This window comes from Hipposideros armiger, unplaced genomic scaffold (assembly GCF_001890085.2).
Source record: "Hipposideros armiger isolate ML-2016 unplaced genomic scaffold, ASM189008v1 scaffold_285, whole genome shotgun sequence".
Lineage (NCBI taxonomy): Eukaryota > Metazoa > Chordata > Mammalia > Chiroptera > Hipposideridae > Hipposideros > Hipposideros armiger.
Window position 1 is genome coordinate 1,467,048 of NW_017731635.1, and position 17,557 is coordinate 1,484,604.

Sequence of the window (17,557 nt, forward strand, 5' to 3'; positions counted from 1 at the left end):
CTGCTGGCCGCTCACGCTGGCTGCTGGCTACATACAGTAGCCTGTGGCAACCCACTGCCACAGGGGCTGCGCCTACGCCGTCGTCGGTGACTCATGGCAGCCCAGCTCCAGGTTGAGCTGTTGTTCAGCATCTTAGCTGTAGTGTCACTGGCCCTCATATGTGGGATCCGAACCGGGGCCCTCTGGTGTCCCAAGCGAGTTCTTAACCATCGCGCCACTCGGCCGGCCCCACAATGCATTTTTCTTTTAAGTGTTGCATTCTGTGTTCTCCCCAGATTGTCTGCACTTCTTCCATTGCGTTCATGCCTGGGCAACTCTGTCTAGACCACCATCTCTTTGCTCCGACATATGCAGATGTCTTATCCTTAGCCTGTTCCCGCTCCCCTCTGAGCTGCAGCCCAGAGTGTTTCTTCAGGTGCCTCCCCAGCCCCTTTTATCGTCTCTCCGGCAACAGGCAATTCCACAATCACGGCTTTCAAATGGGGTTGGTTTTCCAAACAGCCTCCTAGGTTCTGGTTATACCCTGCAGACAAAGAGACTTGGAGACCAAAGGATCTTGCGAAAGAGAAGAAATATGTTTTCGAAGAAAGTTTGCAATGGAGTCAAGATCTCTGCTAGAATGGCTAGCCAAACAACAACAAAAATACAACAGGTGCACAGTGGACAAAATCCAAAGAAGCCACACATTTACCTAGTTTGTGATGGGCTGTTCACAGTGGGGAAACGGCAACACTGTCACTTGATTATGAGCACAAAGGTCACATCTCCAGCATTGCTGAAATGAGAGGTAATGCTGCTTTCCATTTGGGAATCAGTGAAATATAGAAATGCTCAAGGTTTCATTTATTTGGGGAACCAGGACTATACTGGTGACTTATTTCTGGTCTATCACAGGGTGCAAGGTATTTATTTTTCTTGACTCTCCAACTTACAGTGGCAGCATGGCAAAATGCCAGTTTAGCTCTCTCAACCCCCACCTCACTTTTCATCCACTTTGGGTACAGGGAAGTTTGAATTCCACCCAGCTAGCATTTCATTTCCTTCAGCCATCTCTGTATTGCCTGATGAAATTCATCATGCTCTTATATTCATCTCAGACCATAGCTCCTAAGACATTTTAATGACGTCTTGTCTGGCTCTAAAACCATTTTAATGGCTTTCGATAAACTTCCCGAATCCCTTTCGTATTCTGGTCTCTTTCTGCAGCCAGCCTCCAGAGTCCTGCCAATGATGGGTGGTAGGGAAGGGACCGTGGGGCACTTTCAGCCTCTGCCTGATGGAATCACAGGCAGGAAATGCGCAAGGAAACAGGTCCTTTTTTGTCTCTAGCCAAATCCCACCTTGACATTTTTGGATCAGCATGTAGCCCACTTAGAAGACCCTTAATTGCAAACTGCTGATCTGAACAGCATTTCTCATTTTTAGGTCCTAGGGGGCCCTTATTGGATGGTCTGCCCAGCAGCCTCTTCTCAAGAATTACCTCCTGGCCCCCTTCTCCCTGTTTCTTCCCCATGTTTGCAGCCTCAGTTGACTGCTCCTGCTCTAGGCCCTTCCCCTAATGAGCAGGGCCAGCTAAATTAAAGCAGGAAAAGCTCAGAGCTGTTACTGTGAGCAGCCCCGCACCATCCTGTGTGGTCCAAGGAGCAGAGGGAACCAGCATCGCCAGAGGAGGCAAAGAACTCTCAAAAGAAGCTGTTACAGGGCTGGCCGAGTGGTGTGTTGGTTGAGTTGGCTTGGGACACCAGCTCTGAGCAGCAGGGCCCCGGTTCGGATCCCACATGAGGGCCAGTGATGCTGCACCCTCTACAGCTAAGATGGTGAACAGCAGCTCGACCTGGAGCTGGGCTGCCGTGGGGCTGGCAGGCAGCTGGCATACGCTTTCGTGAGCTGCTGTGAGCTTCCGTGAGCAGCCGTCCAAAGGCCAGTGAGTGACTGCCTCACTCAGGAATAGCACAATGATAATACCAACATGGGCCAGTGAAACAAGGTCCTCCTGAACTAGACGGAAGAACAAAAAAGGACAGCAACTTGTCTGTTCCTCGTCTGTTCCCCTCCCCCAATTCCCCAATAAAATTTTTTTAAAAAACTTTAAAAAAAAGAAGCCATTAGAGTGGCCCAAAGAGAGACAGCCCCCTCCCCATGGTGGCATTCCTTCCATGGCCTTACACCATTCCTGAGATCCCTGGTTCTAAGAGATGCTCCAAGATATCTCTCTAGCCTTAAGAGAAATTTTTTCTTAAGCTAATTGAGCAGAGTTGTTGTTTCTTGCAACCAAAAGGAGTCTAATAAAAGTGCATTAAAATGTTTCATGGTATGCAGTAGTGAAAAAAATTAGGCTTGGAATCAGAAGGAAAAAAGAAATATGTATGTATATATATATATATATATATGTATATATGTATATATATATATATATATATCATGAATTGAGAACCCATGGCATACTAGGACATTTGTCACAATACTTTTCCTGACATTGTTTTGCATGATTCTCAGAACAGTTCTTTGAAGTAGGTATTGATGTCATTTTTCAAATGAGGACATAAGGGCTTAGAGAGGTTGATTAACTTGCCCAAGATCACACAGCTAAGACCCATGGGCCTGGTTCATATCCAGGACTGTTTGCAGGGTTCCTTGGCTTTTCTTGGCACTGAGTGCTTGTCACATCCAGCATCATTATTATGAATCTAGAGACCATGGGAAGCTACCTTGGTATAAACATTAAGGGAGATGATACATTGAATCCGGTGATTTGTAAGCCATGTGGCTATTAGATCCCCATATTAGCTTGGGTGAACTTTTCCATCAAGTAGAGCAATGAAACGTGGTTTAAAAGTGAGTATAGTGTGGGAGTGGAGTCAAGGGATTTGTAATAGATATGTATGATATTGGGGGGAAATGGGGTGGCGGATTGGGGGAGGGGGGTTGTCACTTTGAGGGGTAAAGAGTATATCTATTGCACTGTGTTGTACAGCTGAAACTAATTCTAAAAAATGTGTATTTCATAATAAAAAATAATTTAATAAAAAAAAGAAGTGGATTACCCCATGCGATGTGCTTTTTAGACACCAGGTGGAGCCAGTGGCCCCGTCCATATCAGCTTTTTGGATACACTTTTCTACATTGATGCATGTGCAGGTAAACCGATAGACAGTATCAGCTTTTGACCTGGCCTTGGACTTCTCCCTCACCTACTGAACTGCAACAAGGATTGTGACAGACCAAGAAGATGAAGAATGATGTAGTGTGGAGGTGAAACAGGTGATGACGGTCCTGACAGAGGTTTACTTGTTACTGCAAGTCAACCACCTGTGGGGACAGCATCAAATACAGAACTACGCAGGACCTCTGTCTAATGGGTGGAGTACAGTCGGGTTTATATTGGGTTGTCGGAAAAGTCATGACGCATTTTTGCAACGAAAAACATAGAAAAAATACGTCATGACTTTTCCGACAACTCAATAGAAGAGACAGGCTTAGAAGGTCACCAATATCTGCATACAGAAACTCAGGATGTGTTTACCTGGCCAGTCTCTCTAATAGGTGAGCTAGCTTGAGCCAGACAATATAGTCACCTCTGATTTATAATGCCTTCTTCATTATGATCAGGAGAGGTAAGAATTAAAGTTCAATTAAATTTGAAATGTCCTGATTAGTTTGAGTACTATTATGTAAGGAATCCATTCTTAGCTACAAGTCTTAAACAGATGAACATAGTTAAATAGACTTTTAAATGTGACAAGACAACATGACCCAAGACAGGTTTCTTGTAGGAATAAACTTTCAAATATTAATGCTGTACATTTACTGTCAATCCTGATTATAAATGGGGTTGTTCTTTTAAGAGTTCACAATATAGTTGACCTTTGAACAATACTCCAGTTGGTCCGCCTACCTCCCACATAGTTGAAAATCCAAGTATAACTACTACTGGAATTTGTCAAAGTTAATTTTAATTACCCTCCCACACACCTGGAGTTCTTTAGAGCTAGTTGACATAAATACAAGGCAATTATATTATTTTATATAAATGTATTAGGACAAAGTTGTAACTGGTGGTTTTGACACAAATAGACTGGTTCTCTTTTTCAATGGCGAGTATAAGCAACTCTTTCATCTTTTATTAGTTCAATACAGTGTGAAGTGTGGCTAGGATCTGAGGAACCTAAAAAAAAACCACAACTCACTGTCAACTGTTTTTGTAAAAATGGAGTTTACCATATCTTCATTAGAAAATCAATTTTCATGAAATTAATCCTTTTCCTTACTAAATGCTCAATCCTTTAGTTTTCCTCTGCTTCTACTTTAAGACAATTCCCAAAACTGACCATTAGAGGATTAACATCTGAGGCACTTGGTACATGCCAAATGGAGATGGGGGTGGCTAGGCCAGAGATCCAGCAAATCAAACTATTAAAATATTCTTGGTGATTCAAGGGAGGTGATAGATTCCCTTGGAAATCTGACACAAAGCATATACCCTTTCTCCAGAAACATACATTATACACAAGATGTTCTGTACAGTTTTAAAGTGTTCGTGTACTCCCACTCCCACCCCATCCCCCAAACTCTTTCATGGCTGCCTTGCCTTGGGAAACCTCAGACTAGACCTGAAAATTCCTAAGGGGCCTTCAGGGGTTAAACGGGTAGTGGCCTCTCCAGAAATGATCACCTCACTCAACAGGTGGCACTGCTTTGGCTGGCTGGGAGTCCCAGCTGGTGCAGTCAGGATGCTCAGGTGAATTCCGCCTCACCCCTATCATTCAAGGTGCCTCTCGCCCTGCAGCTGTCAGGTCAGGTTGGGTGGGTCTGAACTGTCCAGGTCCGAAGCCTCCTGAGAATGACAGGAAGGGGTTAGAGTTATCTGTAAATGTTAATGGTCTTTAGAATTGGCGTGAGGTCTCCTTTCTGAGCCAGAGTGTACTTAACGAAGTGCATTTCAGGCATTAATTCCCTCACCTCCTCCGATGCCGAGGGCCGAAAAGGTGTGGGCTGTAGGACAAGGTACCTTAACCAGACTCGCCTCCTCCCCGAGGGTTTGGATGTGGTCCCGGTGGAAAGGATGGGGTGAGCCAGGTGCCATGAGCCCCACGGTACTTTCTTGAGCCCCACGTTCTATTGTTTGTAACTCTAAAGACCCTCCTCGGGTGAGCTGATTCACTGACAGACGTCCTCTTTCTTTGGGTGTGTCGGGGACTTCCAGGTGAGGGACGGAGCCATCCTGCCCACCTGTGCGACGCCTTCGAGGCCTTCGGGGAGCAGTCCCGCGGCGAGGGCAGGAGGTAGTTTTTGAGGCTGACAGCGACCTCCACCGAAGAGAGGGAAAGCTGTGCAAGACATGGTGAGGGAGCCCTGAATTTCGCAGTCTGCGCACAGGAACCGCGCCCTCACGCTGACGACCCGCCTCCCAGCCCCTTGCACACGCCGAGGTTCCGCCTCCTGACCCGCCCCCAGGTCAAGGGCCCGCCTCCCGGCCCCGCCCTAAGCGTCGAGCATAAACCATTGGTCCCGCCCCACGCACCGAGGACCCGCCCTTGGCACCCGACCTCGCGCACCGAGGGCCCTCCTCCCAGCCCCGCCCCTCCTGCCGAAGACCGCTTCCCCTTGCCCCGCCCTCACGCACCAAGGGCTCGCCCTGTCTCCGCCCCCGTGCACCGCCTATCGGCCCCGCCCAACGAGAGCCTGCCTTTGGCCTCGCCCCACGCACTGAGGACCCGCCCTGGTTACGCCCCTGCGCGCGGAGGGCCTGCCTCCCGATCCCGCCCACTCTCCGGAGCAGTGGCGGCAAGGGCTCGGGCGGGGCGTTTCTTCCGCGGTCGCGGCTCCTGGCAGAGTCGCAGTAGCTGCCGGCTCTGCCTGCCACAGCCCGGCGGGTTCCCGGGCGCTGTACGCGGGCGCGCCCCCGAGAAAGGCCGCGGGTAAGTCGGGCCCGCGCCCTCGGCCGCCGGGCGGAGCCGGAGGAACCAGAGGAGCCGGGACGTGTTCCGCGGGCCCGCCAGCGTCGAGGCAGCGCGGGCGTCCTCCCTCGGCTGCGCAGGGTTCCGGCGGCACCGTGGGGGCGGTCCCGGAGTGTAGGTGGCTCCTCCGAGTGCGGCCCGGCCTGCACTGCTGCAGTGCAGGGGCTGGTCCAGCGGGGCCGCGCGTGGGCGTGGGCTCCGGCCCGAGACCCCCCAGGGGAACCGGGGAGGCTGCGCAGGGTCCCCTCCCAGTTTCCCCGGCTCCCGGCAAGGGGTGAAGGGCGGCCACGCCTTTGCCGGCCTGTGGTGGTCTCTGCTCCAGCAGATGGAGGTCAGGTGGGTCACGGCCCATCCGTGCCTCCCCTCGGCTGGCTGACGGAGGAGCAGCTGTGCCTTTGTTTGCTTGTGCGGTCCTCGTCGCGGAGGAGGGCTCGAGACCCAGACCTTGATAAAACGAGGGCTTTCCTGACAAGGGACCTCAGAGTCTCCCTGATTCCCCCAGGAAGAGGGCTCCGAGCCGCAGTGCGCGCGCCCTGCCGCCTGGCCTCTGCGTCTTGCGGGCTCGCCGGATGCTGCTGGCGTAGATGGCCCTTCAGCAGCTCACAGCGCACCTGCTTGTGGAGACTACCCGCAGGTGTTTCCGCTAACCTGGGACAGCTGCCTTACACTTGGGAAAACCTTTGTAAGATTTTTTTTTTTTTTTTGGTAAGGAGATGGAGGCCATTCCCTCCCCCCAAAGCCTGCTTCCATTCGTGTCTTTTAATCTCCCACAATTTATCACTCTGAAAGACCAAATTCAAAATAATGTGCCCTAGAGTTGGCTAAACCAATTAACCAACTGCAGATGAGTGTTTTCTGTGCTGTAGACTAAGGGTCATTATCTATTGACAAATGTTCTTGCTCATGGGAGGGTGGCTGTTCTGTCATTTTTCACTGTCTTCTTTTTCATTTAACTCAGAAACCTTCCTTCATGTAAGCATTTTACAGTTAACTTATGTCGGATCTAGCAGTTGATTTTTTTTTATTTGAACTTGTTTTTCTAAGAAATTAAGAACGGTTAAGGTGAGAGAGTTCCTGCTGACATTTTCGATTTTCAGGTGGATACATCTGGTCAGATACACTTGTTTAAGTGACTACTTTCTGTATCTGCTGGTTAGTAGGCTGTAGAGCTTTTATCAGTTTTACTGAGCTATTGAGTCTCTCACAGAAAAGGTATTCAGGATAGATTGCAAGATCCTTGTCAGAAGAGCTAGTTAAGGGCTGAACTATTTACCTGTAGCATATTGTGGTGAAGGCTCTGGCGTCGCGCTGCCTGGAGCTGGAATCCTAATTCTGTCAGATGCTTGCTGTGTGACCCCAGCAATTTTCTGGAGGGCCTGATTCCCAGTGTCCTCATCTGGAGTCCAGTGCTACCCATCTCACAGGACTCTTGTGTGTTGCATGAGATAAATGCATGCACAAATGATGGATTTACCAAGCCCACCCAGAAGACTTCCTTAGTAGTGTAGTATCAAATGCCCCATATTTTGAAAGATGGAAGCTTGCTTGGATGAGTGTTTCCAAACTTCTCACCTGTGCTGTTAGTTACACCAAATAGCACTTGTTTCATATAGCCAACCATAACATTGAACTGCCCCAGTTTTTGCTTTTACGTGGCCAACGCCCTCCCTGCCATGAGCAGTGGTGCCTTGGTTGCCACCCACCTCCTAAACACAGGTAGTATCGCTGACAAGGCTCTCCTGCTAACTAGCTGAAAGCACCTGTGGACTTTGAGGACTCCTCTGCTAGAAGTTAGACTTCCTCTGTTCTTTCCTGTTGCCAGTGTCACCCTTTCGTTTCAGTCCACCCTCTGTCACTGTGGGTAGCGTTAAACTGACATTGTGTATTTAGGTGTTTCCTCTTTCATTAGGCTATGAGCTATGAGAGTGGAATTCTATCTTTTTCATGTTTCTTTCCCCAGTCCTTAGACACTTAATACAGTGAACAGGCTATGCATGGAGCATTTTAATGGCTCAGAGATGCTGTATTTCAGACCTGCAAATTTCCTGGGGAAGAAAAAGAAAGTTATGGACTATTTGGATGTACTAACTTCTTATTTGGATGTACTAACTTCTTATTTGGAAAAATAAACAAACCACCACCTCTCGTCACCATCCTTAATATTTTCCAAAAGTGTGAAGGCTATTTCAGAAAAAGAGGCAGGCCTTCCCAAGAATGAGTAGGCAGTCTTATGGTGTGGGTGCATATGCATAGTACAGTATATTATTGCAGAGATGCCCAGCATGCGCAAAGACTTTGTGGTAGAATGAGTCAATCTTAGGACAAATAGAGCGCCTTGAGAGAGGTAGGTGGAGCCTTGTAGGCCACAGAGTGAGTGGGGGAGGAATTTGGATTTATTGAGACACCTGTGCCACTTCCAGGTGGAGGAGTCAAGTAGATACTTGCATGAATCTGGACCTCTGGGTGGTTTGGGCGGGTGTTATAAATCCATGGGTCATTAGCATGGAACGGTATTTGTCAGTTATAGGAATAGGGAGATCACCGAGGATAAAGAAAGGACCCAAGGCTTGGTGCCAGGGACTGCTACCATGTCCATATCATGTATTTTTCAAAGTTGTAATTTGTTTGAATAGACTGATGGGTTGACCTTCAGTTTTGTTTTATTTTAATGAAGGAAAGACAAAATTTGAGATAAGCATGCATGTGTATTGTATACATTATAACGCATAAATGAATGTGTGTTTTCATGTCAGATCAGCGCAGCATTCCATGTTCTTTGTTTCCTTTTGTCACATTGAGGATAAAAATAAAGGAAAATGGTTGCTGTTGGAGTGGGGATTAGACCATCTACATCTCAGGCTTTGCAGTAGACGCAGTGGCTCATATGTCATGAATGCATCTAGCCACAGGAATAAATAAAATAATCCATCAAAGAATATACAAGGGCAAGAAGAATAAAATGATGATTGCTTGGGCCCTGGCATCCCCACCCTACATCCAGACTCGCCACTCTGAGGCATAAGCCGTCAGGGCAGCACCTGGTGGGGGCCTGGTGGGTGACTGGAGCTTAGGAACTGAAAACCTGGTGGATTTCTGACAGCACTGCGGTCAGACACCACACTCTTACATCCCTATGTTTTTTTACTTTTTTTCTCCCCACCAGATTTTCTTGTAGAATATTTCTAATCCTCTCTCCTAGTCTAGTTGTAGAGGATGGGTTTGCTAAATAGGTTGTTCCAGTTAAGAGTATTGACCTGCTTTTCCTTTTGTTTAGTAAATGCTCTATGATGGGAGGGGCCATCTGCTTTCAAGAATGACCAATTGGCAAGAATACATAGCTGCTTTGTTTCACTCCTAGAATTAATTTTGTCAATTAAGTGGAACCCTAGCATTTTTGCTTCTTTCTGCTCCATCCACTTGTCGCGCTCAGAATCCAGGAGGGCCAAACTGTTTATCTTTAATCTGCCATGGCGCCTGGCCCAGCAGCCTCGCTAAATATTTGCATTGGATCGCCCAGTGACTTTGTGCGCTGCCGTGTTTGTGGATGCGTGTCCTCTAGCTCTGGGCTGGGAATGGTTTGTGTCCTTGAGTAGCTGCCTCATTTATTTATTTTTGATTCCCTTTTAGATAACTTTCTCTGCTGCGAGAATGTAAGATGGATCCAGAAGAACAGGAACTATTAAATGACTACAGATACAGAAATTACTCTTCAGTGGTCGAAAAGGCCTTAAGAAATTTTGAGTCCTCGAGTGAATGGGCGGATCTCATATCTTCACTGGGCAAGCTCAACAAGGTGTGTGGGGCATAGATACTTGGATTGCGTGGAGTGGAGGCAGGGACACAGCTGCCTTTTTATTACTCTAAGGAATTGTCTTATTACTATTACACTATACTGATTATAACAATTAGAAAATGCAGATAAGAAAAACCACACATAATTATGTCTCCCAGACTTACCTGCTTTTAACCTATCAGTATACATACCTCCTTCCAGCTTTTTTTTTTTTTTCCTGAGCATAGAATTATAGTGTAGATATAGTTGAACAGCCTTTTCCTCAACAGTATTTAGGTCCAACACAAGATAAATTTTAACATTGCCCAGTCAGTTATTCAAAGATGAATTGTTCTTCATGTACAGCTTAGGATTGATATGGCTTTTTTATTTTTTGGTCAATTTTTTTTACCATTTTACTGCCTATTGGTAACGCCTGGAAGAATAAAGGATGAACTAAATACTGAAATCTGGCCAGAAATTGTATGTTTGGACGAGGAAAAGGAGTCAGGTCTAGGAAGACCCAAACTGGCCACATGCAGGCTTGACCTTGTGCTCTATAGATGGGACCATTGTAATTTCCCATCCTGCCCAGAAAGAGGATGACACAGTAACCCCCAGGCACTCAAATGACCGCTGTGACCTGTAGGTAGAAGCTACCTGGGCTCAAAGAGGCTGCGACCGGCTCTGTGCTGTCTGGCCAGGGCTGCTGGCTGGGATGCCTGACTGTGGGGCCTGGGCGCCCAGTTCCTACTCTGCGGCTCTCCACTCTTCAGGTCACAGACACCAGGGGACTCTAACAAACCTCCCTGATGAGAAAGAATTTCTCCATTTACCTGTTCAGGGAACAAGGGGAAGGAGGGAGGGAGTGAAGAATGCTAGCAGCCTGGCCACGGAGCTGTGCCTGGGCAGCAGTCCAGCCCCAACCACCAGAAAGCAGCTATCAGCACTCACAGATGGCTGTCAGGCACAGCGGACAGGGGCAGTTGTTACAGGTAGTGAGTGGCCGGGATGCGGCGGGCTGCCTTGCAAGGTATGTTTACAGCATGTGAACGTCATGGCTGGGTGCTGGCTGGGATGGACACATGTAATAAAAGAGCAGATAAACGCTTGAGAGTTCTTCAGCTTTAAAGCTCTAATGCAGGAATTCTCAAGCTGTCTTGCATGAAGGTGACTGCTTTTTTCGGGGAAAGGGCTATTGAAGTGCTGGAATGGGAGTTAGGCATATTCAAATTCTGGATGTTTTAAAATGTTTTACTGTTTTAGTACTTGACTCTCCTGGAATCTAAAAATAGCATACTTATTTTGGGAGGGGGTGTGTTCGTTATGTTTTTGTTGAGATAACATTCACCTGATATTCCGTTTAACCACTCTAGTGTGTTCAGTTAAGTGGCTTTCAGCACATTCACAGTGTTGTGAATCGCCACTGTCTAGTTCCAGAACATTTTCACCACCCCAGAAAGAAACCCTTCCCATCCCTCCCTCCCCAGCCCCTAGTAACCACGGAGATACTTTCTGTGTCTGTGGACATTTCGTATAATTGGAGTCTCACGATATGTGGCCGTTTGTGTCCGGCGTCTTTCATGGAGCATGTTTTCAGAGTTCATGTGGTGGCGTGTATAAGCACGTCATTCCTTTTGATGGCCAAATAATGTTCCGTGGTGTGAATAGACCACATTTTGTTGATCCCTACATCAGTTGATGCCTTTTGGGTTTCCACCGTTCTGCTGTTGTGAATAGTACTGCTGTGAACATTTGTGCACAAGTTTTTGTTTGAACACCTGTGTTCGCTTCTTTTTGGTATATACCAGGAGTGGAATTAAAATGCAGGCATCGAGTACAGCTGTGAGCCTGTGAGGAGCTTTTAAAGCATAGACCGTTCATTCATTCAGTAGCTATTTGAGCGTGTACAACATGCCATAGGGTTCCAGGTGTCAGGGTAGAGCAGAGGACAAAACAAGATCCCACCCACATTCGGGGTGGGGCAGTTCAGGGAGTAGCTGGATGATAAGCGAAATATAGTGATGAGTGTTGTGGGAACAGTAAAGAAGGGAAGGGACAGTAAGTGTGTGGGGAGGAGGGGGGGACGGTGTGATGTTAAACGGGGTTGTCAAGGAAGGCCTTGCTGAGAAGCTGCCCTTTGAGTAAGTACAGAGGCTCTGGTGTGTCTGAGGCCAGTGAGGTTGCCACGGAGCAAGCGAGGGGTGGGGAGAGTGTGGGAGACAAGGCCGCAGAGGCAGGGGGCGGGGAGGGTGTCAGATCTTGAGGTCTTCCAAACTGGAGTGTGACAGTGGCCACTGGGTTAGCGGGGAGCCCTGGGGGACTGAGTGCAGGAGCATGGTCTGGCTCCCCTCCCAGCACGCCACAGCCATCTCCAGCTGCTCTGCTGGGCATCAGGCAAGGCAGAGACGGGCCCCGCAGGAGCTGTTGCTATAACGTAGTTGCATCGGTGGGGAAGGGTTTGGACTCTGAATGGACTATGAGGGTGTAGCTAACAGGATTTGCTCGTGGATCAGATGTGGGATATAAGAAAAAGAGCAGTCAGGTACAACTCAGGTTCTCAGCTTGGGAAGACGCAGGGATGCGATAGGAAGACTCGCATGGAGTCGGCCCCGAGGGTGGGCAGGGAGAGCAGGGGTCACTTTGGACAGGTTAGTACAAGCTTCTGGTAGGTGTGCATAGGCAGTTGGATAAAAGTTTAAAAAGACAACTTTTGTTCCAGCTGGTACCCAGTTCTATGTAATTCCACTACTGTGTCCCCTTTGCTTGAGCATCCTGTTCTGCTGCTGTGATCAGGCAGTGAGTGAGAACAGCCCCCTGGAAAAATTTACGAGATATGGGTGGAATGAGGGTGACACGGTCCCTACCTCAGCCCTGCCTATGACAGGTGACGTTCATAGAGAGCAGACTGTGTGCTAAGGACCCGACATGCATTGCTGTATCATCCTTATAGCCTATCTTGAGATTGGTCTCAGGTTTAGCAACTTGTGCAAGATGATAGCTGGCAAATGGTGGTGGTGGGGGGGTGCTCACACACACCCCGTCTGTCTGGCTCCAGAGCCCCTCCTCTTAAGCTTTCTTCATGCCAGTATCTGCGTGGCTCACATAAGGGGACAGGGTACACCTCTTTGCTGTCAGGGTACTGTCTTCATTGTCCAAACGAGGTAGAGGCGGTTACTAGCCCCATTTTACTGATGAAGGGTAACCAACTTGCCCGATATCATATGGCTGTGATTTTTATGGGTTGCATTGCCTCCTCCAAAAAGGATACATTGATGTCCTAACCCCCACCCCCAGCACCTCAGAATATGACCTTTAGAGATTGGGTGAATCAAGTTAAAATGAAGTCATATAGGGTGGGGCCCTGACCCAGTAGGACTGGTGTCCTCATAAAAAGGGGAAATTTGGACACAGACACGCACGTGGGGAAGATGCCGTGTGAGGATGATGGCAGAGGTCAGGGATGCAGTTTTAAACCAAGAAATGCCAAAGATTGCCCAAGCAAACCCCTGGAAGCTAGAAGAGCAGCCTGGAGCTGATTCTCCCTCGGCATCAGGAGGACCCAACCCTGCCGACCCCCTGTCTCAGACTTCTGGCCTCCAGGAGGTGAGAATCCATTTCTGTTGTCTGAGCTGCCCGATGTGTGGTGCTTGGTCACAGGATCCCTGGCAAACTGATACAGTGGAAAAGCCAAGATGTACTGAGCACCTAGGTGCTGGGGACACAGCATTGAACGCAGAGTTCCTGCTCTCGAGGAATGCAGGGCTTTGGTGGCAGGAGACAGACAACAAATAAATATGTGCTGTTGGGTCCTGCAAGCTAGGAGGGCAAATAAAGCAGGGACGGGGGGTAGTGAGGGGCGAGGTCTGGGTTCTAGTCGAGACAGAGATGGCTCTCTGATAATGTGACATTTGAGATTTGAGCAGAGGCCCAGATGCAGTGAGCAAGCTGGCGGGGAGGCCATCTGGGCCACGGGCCTGTGTCCAAGGTACAGTAGGGGGAGGGTGTGGCTGGGAGGAGAGCGGACAGGAGACGAGGAGGGAGAGGTAGCCAGGGAAGATAATGTGGTTTTGTTCTGCGAGGGAGGGGAGACCATGGCGCTTCCGGGAAGGCTTGGGGCGAGGTGATGGCTGCCTCATCTGTTAGGAGAACCCCTCTGGCTGATGGGTGGGGTGTGAGCCCACGTGGCAGGTGGCAGTGGGTAACTTTACACCCACATCAGTGTTATGGGACATGGAGCGTTTGGGAAGGCGCTGGAGGGAGCACGCCTCTATCAGTGTGAGCGATGACGTCTGCATTCAGGGGTACCTGGTAGGAGTTGATGTAAATAAAGAATTTTCTTAAGGCTTTAGTGATGGTTACATTTCTTGGACTCATGCATGTACACAGGAATTCAGTGAGTAAATTAGTGATGAAATAGTGAAAAGAAACTTGGTAATGGAAATAGAAGCAATATTGTATACAAAGGTCAGGTCAAGATGTTTTCTAATTAGAGTAGGTGATTGCAGATTATAAAACAAAACCACAGAACAGAAGACTCAGCCTGCTCAACTCCTGACAAATGTGAAAACTACGTAAGTCTTAAAAGGTCTTGGTTTGTCAAACTATATACAACTTCTACTTGTATCATTTTTAAAACTTGCTAAACTTTCAGTATCATTTTTAGGATTGTTCTGTATTAGAGAAAAATTTATCTTTTACAGTGTTTTGGCAAACCAACAAAAATAGGGTAATTTTTGCTTAATTGTTTATCTGAGACTTCAATCCATCATCTTTCACTGATTATTTTTAGATAAGTTTTAATCAACAATGTATGTTGAGCCCTTATGAATGCAACCACCGTACCAAGCCTGGATTACAACTTTGATTGTAGAAGTGAAGGATAGTAAACATTAATAATCTCTGTATGTTTAAAAACCTTGTCACTATTGTGGGGAGAACTGGGCTGGAGCAGGGACAGCAGGGGAACTGTTTTGGCTCTTTCCAGATCAGCTCCAAGACCTCCTCTACCTGGAAACTCGATGAACCTGAACCGGATCCTGATTTTTACCCAAGCCCTAATCAACTACATTTCTCTCTTAGATAGTATTAGATCAGATAAAGCATCTTTAGTTTGGGATTTGTTTTAGTTTGCCCTGACAAAATACCACAGACTGGGTGACTTCCCAGAAATTCACTTTCTCACAGTTCCTGGGGCTGGAAGTCCCAGCTCAGGGTTTGGCAGGTTTGGTTTCTCTGAGGAGTCGCTCCTCGGCGTGGAGGTGGTGCTGTTGCACTGTGTCCTCACATGGCCTTTCCTCTGTGTGTCCTCTCAGAAGGACACCAGTCATATTGGATGGAGGGAGGCCCAGCCTAATGACCTCATTTTACCTTAATCACATCTTTAAAAGCCTTATCTCCAAACACAGTCATATTTTAAGGTGATGGGGGTTAGGATTTCAACATGGGAATTTTAGGGGACACAACTTGGCTCATGACGGGGTCTGACAATGAGTCTAGATTGCCTCTCCATGTGTCAGTTTTTATAAAAAGCTCATTTCTGATAGGAGCCCAGATGGTTTTTCATCACGTGCGGATGGAAGAGTAGTGTGTTTATCTATCTATCTGTATTTATTTATTTATTTTGGTGCTGCCTGGGAGCACCGTGAAGAACTGGAGTTTTCATGTGTAGTGACACCGTATGTCCCTGGAACTTCCTAGTCACTCAGGGCCGGCCGCCTTCCCAATTGTCTTAGTCTGTTCAAGGTACTATAACAAAGTACTACAGTTGGGTGACTTAACTGTCTCACAGTTCTGGAGGCTGAAAGTCCAAGATCAAGGTATCAGCAGGTTCAGTGTCTGGTGAGATCCCGCTTCCTGGTTCACAGTCTTCTCTCTGTCCTCTCCCTGGGGTCTCTTCTGTAAGGGCATTAGTCCCGTTCCTGAGGCTCCACTCTCATGACCCAGTCACCCCCAAAGGCCCACCTCCTCATGCTGTACCTTGAGGGACGCGCAGATTCAGACATAGCGCTAGCGATTTGTGCCCCCTCTGACTGCACGTCACAAGGCCTGCACCTGCTTCTTCGTGAAGGCTCTTTTGTGGGGTGTCTTTTGGGGGGCTCATCCCTCCAGGGTGGGCTTTCTGGAGTGTCCTTGTAAGGGCCCTTTCCATCCTCTGCACCCTCTTCCTCCTCCCACTGGTAGGCAGTTTCAGCCGCTGTCACTGACCCCCGTGGACCAGACTCTGGCTGGCAAGTGACCTGGGGTGGCCATGAGCTCCTCGCAGCCTCCTTACTTGGGAGTGGCCGCTCTCAGCCTGCGCGATGCCTGTGCCCATCTTGTCACCTCATGTGCAGGACCCCATCTGTTGGAGTATGATTCCTTAGTTTGGGGCAATTATTTTAGTCCTTTCCCAGCAACGTTTTGCTGCCTAGCTGGGTGGTAACCTTGAGGGTAGAAGTTGTCAGGTAAGTGGGGTGTTAGAGACCGTCTAGGGAGACGTGGGCCTTATGCTTTCTGAGAAGAGACCAAATCGAAAGAATGTTATCGGCCATTATTGACTCTCCTCACTTTTGAATAAAGTAGACCCTTTTCTGATTTTTCTTGGCACTAGAATTTAGAAGGTGCAGCTAGTAAAACGACAGGTAGAAATCCAATTGCTAATGTACGACATCCTTTGCCACTGTCATCTTTTGGTAGGTGACGTGTTCGGGCTCAGGTGGCATTCTTCCTCCCTGACCCCAGGTTACCCAGAAGGAGCTGCGAATCAGCAGGGGCATTGTTGGCTCCAGGTAGTGAGAGCTGCCTCTGTGAGCCGCTCAGACATGGGCCTTTGGGGAAGAACACCTCCCTTTGCTTTCAGTAATTTATAGCTAGGATAGTCCATTTATTTTGGGTGTGGGCAAAGGATATTTTTGCCGTTCTTCCTTTCAGATCTGTTGGAGGGATGGAAATAGTCCAGATTTGGACAAATGAATTATTTCTCCGGTAATCTAATGACAAAGGCTTGTCCAGCAGAATTGTGTTTATGGATAAGGGAAGGGGCTTTGTGGTGCACTTACATTTTCTAGGTTTTGTCAAGAAGGTTATAAAGCTAGAAACTTTATGTCAGGCCATGGTAAGGAAACTTTCTCAATTCCTGTGTTGAAGCCCTAACCTCCAGTGTGACTGTATCGGAACTAGTTTTCAGGAGGTAAGTAAGGTTAAATGAGGTCGGAAGCGTGGAGCCCCAATCTGATAGGACTGTGGCCTTATAAGAAGAGGGAGGGAGGGAGGGAGGGAAGGGAGAGAGAGACCCCTCACTCTTCCATGTGAGGACACAGCAAGAGGGTGGCTGCCTACGAACCAGGAGGAGAAACTGAGTCAGCCAGCACCTTGATCTTGGACTTTGAGCCTCCAGAACTGTGAGACATAAATGTCTGTTGTTTAAGCTGCCCGGTCAGTGGTACTTTGTTCCTGCAGCCCAAGCCGACTAATAATAATCAGTTAAATTTGGCTGTATTTCAAAAAGGACAACTGATTGAACATGAATACTAATATTCAAGCTTATATTTGACCCAAATGTAGACATCCCCATTTATCTTTTTAAAATGGTCATTTTTTTAACAGCTCTATTGACATACAGTAAACTCTACACATGTTTAAAGGATATAATTTGATGAGTTTTGACGTGTATTCTGTGAAACCATCACCACATGAAGATAGAGGACGTGTGTCCTCACCCCCAGATTTCCAGTGCCCTGTGTATTCCCCTCCTTCCTCCGTCCCCTCTGCCCCCATCCCTAGGTGACCCTGATCTGCTTTCTATCACTGTAGATTAGTTTGCATTTTCTAAAGTTTTGTGCACACA

The 17,557-nt window shown here is 47.8% G+C and overlaps 1 protein-coding gene and 1 long non-coding RNA gene across 6 annotated transcripts in view; one reads left to right on the top strand and one right to left on the bottom strand.

The window, feature by feature from the left end:
- Positions 1-194: 194 nt before the first annotated feature.
- On the bottom strand, positions 195-5,427 carry LOC109391233 (uncharacterized). Of its 2 annotated transcripts, none has more exons than XR_002125760.1 (4): positions 5,230-5,427; positions 4,673-4,834; positions 692-775; positions 195-523 (listed from the first exon to the last, which is right to left on the bottom strand). It is a non-coding gene; the product is annotated as an uncharacterized LOC109391233 (long non-coding RNA). The 2 variants fall into 2 exon arrangements; XR_002125761.1 differs by having other exon boundaries at positions 5,009-5,427.
- Positions 5,428-5,733: 306 nt separating this feature from the next.
- DOP1B (DOP1 leucine zipper like protein B) overlaps positions 5,734-17,557 on the top strand; it is a 107,609-nt gene continuing 95,785 nt past the window's right edge. For 2 of the 4 annotated variants that reach the window (XM_019658631.1, XM_019658634.1), the window contains exons 1-2: positions 5,734-5,918; positions 9,585-9,750. In XM_019658631.1, coding sequence (XP_019514176.1) covers positions 9,613-9,750 — 138 coding nt within the window. In that variant the 5' untranslated portion in view covers positions 5,734-5,918; positions 9,585-9,612. The other 2 variants (XM_019658633.1, XM_019658632.1) reach the window with 2 other exon arrangements.